The sequence below is a fragment of the Sinocyclocheilus rhinocerous genome, unplaced genomic scaffold (assembly GCF_001515625.1).
Source record: "Sinocyclocheilus rhinocerous isolate Xijiao unplaced genomic scaffold, SAMN03320098_v1.1 scaffold1167, whole genome shotgun sequence".
NCBI classification, from domain to species: Eukaryota; Metazoa; Chordata; class Actinopteri; order Cypriniformes; family Cyprinidae; genus Sinocyclocheilus; species Sinocyclocheilus rhinocerous.
The window spans coordinates 742,443-748,788 of record NW_015648750.1 but is presented as its reverse complement, the minus strand read 5'-3'; the positions used below and the strand labels follow the sequence as shown (position 1 = coordinate 748,788).

The 6,346-nt window shown below is 36.2% G+C and overlaps 1 protein-coding gene across 1 annotated transcript in view; it reads right to left on the bottom strand.

The window, feature by feature from the left end:
- The window catches only part of utrn (utrophin), a 223,342-nt gene that overhangs the window by 211,243 nt on the left and 5,753 nt on the right, over positions 1–6,346 (bottom strand). The window contains exons 2-4 of the mRNA XM_016514969.1: positions 3,527–3,588; positions 2,774–2,866; positions 1,049–1,126 (exon numbers count right to left, since the gene is read on the bottom strand). Of these exons, the coding sequence (XP_016370455.1) occupies positions 1,049–1,126; positions 2,774–2,866; positions 3,527–3,588 (233 nt within the window). The remainder of the gene's footprint in view (positions 1–1,048; positions 1,127–2,773; positions 2,867–3,526; positions 3,589–6,346) is intronic.

The following is a 6,346-nucleotide window of genomic DNA, read 5'->3' as shown; positions in this document are numbered from 1 at the left end:
ATAGTGTAATTATAGGAATGTTGAATGGCTATATTTAATCATTTACCCCAAGAAAATGCCATTAAATAAATATACTGTAAATAAAATATACTGTCTTTATGACATTTCTACATTAATTTGGAGATTCAATGTGAAAATATTTATGATTACAAATTTCATTGTCAGGTGCGATTAATCGCGATTAATTACAGAAAAAAGTGTGATTAATAATTTTTTTTTTCAATTGTTTGACCGCACTATTTTTTTTTTTGTTGTTGTTGCAAACCTATATTAGGTGTCATCAAAAATGCATCTAAGTCTAGAGACAGATTTATGAATCATGCTCGTTTTCTCTTAAGTGAACATTAAAATTTGAGTGAATTTTGAGTAAATGGACTGGTTGCACTGAGCTTCATAATGTACTTTGTTAATTTATGGCTTGACATGGCATTATTGCAATGCTGATTTTAAAATCTAGTCAGTCTTTAAAGCATAATGCAGCTGATCTGAGACAGCAGTGGGTGGCAAACATATGAGCAACTGCAACTACACCCTACTGCTGGGACACCCGAGGAGCCCGCCATCACACATAACCATAACAGCACAGCTTGAGCTCCCTTAGATTGATTAAAGCTTTTAAAGAAGTCTCTTCTGCTCACTAAAGATGCATTTATTTGGTCATAAATACAGTAACAAAAACATTTAAAATACTGGTATTGTGACAGCACTAAGTCCACTAAGGATGATCTGGAGCATGAGTGAGTGCAGTGTGTGAGAGGAAAAACACACCGTTTATAGCATCTGTGTGTGTGTGGTTCTGTTTAGTCAGTCTGACCCCGGGCCAGCGAAGAGTAAAGACAGAGGACATGTCAAAACGACACACTAATGTCCCTAAAAGACACGCAGGAACTGTAAAGCCTTTTAATTAGCCTGCCCTTGCTGTACGTTCCCTAGGCAGCGTCTGTCAGCTGATACGAGGCATGAAACAAAACTAATTTCCTCCCGCAGCAGAAGCCCAGAGAGTCAAGCAGCAGCAAGGACACACGGGAAGGAAGAGAGAGAGACTCACGCTGCTCTGATGAAGGACCTGCAGCACGCGGTTGACGTTGTTGAGGGAGTGAACTCTAGTAGAACCTCGCTCTTTGGTCTGAGAGACAGAGAGAGAGAGACAGAGAGAGAGAGAGAGTTACGCTATACAGACACATTCACAATTGTACAGTACAAAACAGTGCCACAGTATTACTGTGTTTTTGAACATGCTCATGAAAGACCTTGCAATAGGGCTGAGCGAAATGCACAACCATTCAAAAGTTTGGGGTTGGCAATGCTTTCGAAAGAAATCTTACTAAAGCTGCAGTTATGTGATAGAAAAAAATGATAAAAATCAGTAATATTGTGAAATATTATTACAATTTAAAGTAAGTGCTTTCTATTTGAATATATTGTAAAATGTAATTTATTTCTGTGATCAAAGCTGAATTTTCAAAGCCAGTCTTCAGTGTCACATGATCTTCAGAAATCAGTATAATATGCTGATTTGCTGCTCAAGAAACATTTCTGATTATTATCGATGTTGAAAACAGTTGTGATGTTTTGTACTTTTTTCTGGATTGTTTAATGAATCGAAATAACAGCATTTATTTGAAAAAGAAAGCTTTTATAACATTATAAATGTTTCTAATGTCATCAATTTACTGCATCATGCTGAATAAAAGTATAATTATAATAATAAATAAACAAACCCCAAACTTTTCAACGGTGGTGTAGTTTTTTCCCCTCTTTTGTCGATATTCAATATATATGTTGATATATATTGTATTTGCTGTAAAATTACTCGCGGGTGATTTTTTATTTTTTATTTTTTTATATGAAGAACCATTTCAACCAAACAGACTTTGACAAACTGATTTAAAATATTTGAGGAAAGAATTAAAAATCATCTTTTCTACACTGTTTTTCACTAAATGAACAAAATATGTGATATTTTATTTTAATTTTCAAGTGCAAATATACCAGTGCACGGAAATACACAGCACAATGTACCTACTTGTTACTTATGTGATACTTTGACTTAATACAATATATTAAAAAATAATAATATTTTTAATTAATCATTATTAGTATTATTAATAAAAATAATAATATTTAAAGCAATCAATATATTAAAAATGCCATGCAGACACAGACTACAAACATATGACCGATTCAAGTTTTGAAAGAGCCAGTTTCAAAAGGTTCATGGAAATGAATCAAACTCAACTCTGTTATAAACACATCTCTTAGCAGCATATAAACACTCTCATCCAGTGACATATGAGACAAGAAATTACAAAATGCATCTAGTCTAATGACATTTCACCAACCTTAATGGCCGAAATCATCGTTTTAATTTTTAATAAATAAATATTTGATAAATTACCCAGCTCTACCTTACAGTACTATGTAATAAATACTATGGCATAACCATTCCTCACAGTCTGATGCCTGATACATTCACTGCATCAGAATAACAGCGTGCTACTTCACATAAGAGCTACATCTCACATGAGGGGATCCTGTGGAAATAAAACTCTGTAATCACGAGTGATGAAGATGAAGCTTACAGCCTCTGTCACTCAAACGCTGTGTGTGTGTGTGTGTGTGTGTGAGTGTGTGTGTGAGAGAGTGTGTGTGTGTGTGTAACTCAGAATCAGTGCTTGGATGAGGCTAAATATAAACACATCATTCAGACACATTACACTCGAGTGCTATTCAAACCCTCCCAACCATCAAACACACACACACACACACACACCAGTGTGTTTCCAGTCAGCCCCTCCAGGAGATCGAGGAGTTTTCTGCCGTCTCTCAGCTCAGAGAACATGTCTTTGATGGGCGTCTTCCCCGTCTGCAACACATAACAGTAAAGTAACGCTAGTTAAATTCATTGGTCAAGTTCTTCCTCAAAAAAAAAAAAAAGGAAAAACAAAGCAGAATGTTAGTTTCACTGGAAAGCCATCAAAATATATAATATGCTGATTTGATGCTCAAGAAACGTTTCTGATTATTATCAATGTTGAGAACAATTGTGCTGCTTCATATTTTTGTGAAAATTGTGATATATTTTTTAGGATTCTTTAACAGAAAGTTCAGAGGAACAGCATTTATTTGAAATATAAATCACGATTTAGAACTATATAATGCATCCTAGATGAATAAAAGTGTTAATTTGGACGGATGAATCCATGAATTTAATAAAATGATACTTTAAAGAATATTTGTGTGCTTTATATTTTCCTCGTGTGGTAGGCGTTTTATAAGACACTGAAGGTCGAGCTGTGTTGTTAATACAGTCTCTGCATGTCACGCCTAACAAGCACTTCAGTGCTGACTATATTCACGATATACTGTAGAGGAGGAGCCTTGAGTGCATTCCTGCTTAAAGGAAGAACACAACAGTTTCAGATCTCCGGCCGAACGTGAGTGGTTCTTCACGAGACGCCACTCTGAGATCAGCCATCGAAGCAGAAGTTCAGAAGTTCAGCGTGAGCTCTGCCGGCACCGATACCTTGGAGAACTGCGCGTTGATCCACTTCGTGAAGGTTTTTTTCTGTACGGCATCATGTTCGTCTGAATATGAAGGACAGAGGAGGAGACAGAGAGAGAGAGAAAGAAAGAAGGAGTTTTATGGCACGTGGCAATACAGTAAATGTTCATGTGTGAATAAGCGCATGACACAAACACTGTTGAGATCTCTCAGACACTTTCACTTCCACAGACTAAAAAAAGAGCAACTGACACACAACAATTCTGATAATTCAGTTTAACTGAATGAAATGGCCATATCTTGTGTGTTTAGTTTAATTCAGGGACAAATCCTTAGTAATCAAATGGATACCAACATTGGAAGCGGATTCCCAACCTGAATGAGTTTCTTTCCTCTGTTGAACACAAAAGAAGATATTTTGAAGAAAGCTGGTAACCAAAACGTTGCTGGCAGCCATTGACTTCCACAGTATGAAGAAAAAAAAAAACACTGTGGAAGTCAATGGCTACCAGCAACTTTCTTCAAAATATCTTCTTTTGTGTTCAACAGAGGAAAGAAACTCATTCAGGTTTCAAGTAAATGATGAAAGTGTTCATTTTTGAGTGAACTGACCCTGTAAATATTTTGGATAATTTTATTATGCTTTCAGTTATTTCTCTCCGCTCTGCTTAATTACATCCACTCCACACAGTCCTGCAGATTTTCCACCCTGCTATTTCCGGGTGGGTCTACTCTTAACTAGAGGCCTTTAAACGAGTTACTCATTGACAGACATCTTTTAAATTGCAAGAACCTTGAGGTGTAGGTTAAGTAAGGGACCAATAAGATGCTTTCTTGTAACTGTCAAAGCACAGCAGCAGAGGTGGAGTCTGTCTAATGCAGGATCAGTTCAAAACATTACAGCATTAGAGTCACATTGTGTCTGTAGTCCATATATCCCTGTTCGAATCCACACAGAGCCTGTGTGAGATCCTGTTACTGAGGGACAAGATTCCCACGCACACGCACACACACACACACACACGTACACACACACGCACGCGCACACACGTACACACACACGCACACGCGCGCACACACACACACACACACACACACACACACACACGTACACACACAAGAGTGTTCATAACAAAAATCACTGTGTAACCAGCGTGAACCCTACAGGGATCAAAGGTTAAGACCACCAGCCTGCCGGGTCGCCTGCTCTTTTGAGTGAGTGTGTGTGTGTGTGTGGATTAGGGACAGGAAGTCAGGAATGCACTGCAGGCTACAGAGATGGTGTGAAGGAAAGTTTGTACACCACACACGCGCGCACACACACACACACACACACACACACACTTTCTCTCTCTCTTTCTCTCTCTCACACACACACACACACACACACACCTAGCAGTGAGAAACACATCTATCACACACAGGAAAGAACTGATCATCCTCACTATCAACAATGCAGTCATTTTTTACTCACACTCTGCACAAGTGCTGCATATGTGAATCTCATAAACACGGTCAAAAACATATTTGGGTTAGTTCATAGTAGAAACATTTATGAGAAAATAGGAACTTTTTATTTTTTTTGCATTGCAACATTTTCATGACCATTCACAAGCACATATGCCTCACAATTCTCAATGTAATGATAAAAAAACTTCATTCTCATCATGTAATTAAAACTGATTAGTATTGAAACTAGGGCTGCACGATAAATGTATCGCATGCGATATTTAACGCGCATCTTGTCAGTAAAGCCATTCTGTAATCAGCGGTAAATCTCCATCACGTGCGGGCTTGATTTACCGCTGATTACAGAACCGGCTTTCTGACAAGATGCGCGTTAAATATCGCATGCGATTTATCGTGCAGCCCTAGTTATCACTATGTCGGAGACATGCTAGCTTTCCCAAGGCAGATGAACTTAGAGTGGTTACAATCATCCGGGTTTAAATCGCACTCAAATTGATTTGATATTGACCCAATATTTACACTGAAGCTCGCAGGTGGCTATGGTAAGGGGCTTGTCATTTCCCAGAACTTTTCCACGACATTCTAATTTATTGAGATGCACCTGTACATGGAATGCCAAAGCTGACTTAATTAGAAATAAAGAAAGAAAGAAAGAAATGTACAAAGATATGTAAAAAAGCAAATATAAATCAAAAAAATATATAAATAAAAATACAAAGAAAAGTAAAAAAGCAAAAATAAATAATTATTTATACGTTTATTTCCTTATTTATGTATTTTTTAAATTTTTTTCCACATTTATTTTTTCTTTTATTTATTTATACATTTATTTATTTCCATTTATTAAATTTTTTTTAATGAAAATTTTGTTTTATAGAATAGCTAGGGTATTCGTTATGTTCGTATATTGCTTATGACGAAAATTCATTAGCCTATTTGTTATGAAGTTGATTTAAAATTCTTCATAACAAATTTTAAGAAGTTAAAAGTTAAGAAAGAAGGATATTAGCCTGTAGTCTGATCTATAGGCTAATTTTCTTGACTTTTATTAGACAGCAGATCGAAAAAAAATAATTCTTGATAATCTTTAAAATGAGAGAAATCACTGACATAATTTAGGCTATACTTTCTTCGACTGCAGAAAAAAAATGTAACCATTTCATTTGCAGTGTTAACTTATGAATTAAATGAAAAACAAGAAATAAATCACAACAAGAACAATAGTTTTTTTCTTGTAATCAAGAAAAAATTTGACAAAATTTCAAAATGAATGCTGAATGATATTTGACAGTGAACGCATCTCCACTGCATAGCCGCATACAATCGTTGGTGTCAGTCGCAAATATTAATGTTTTAGGCTACAATGCATGG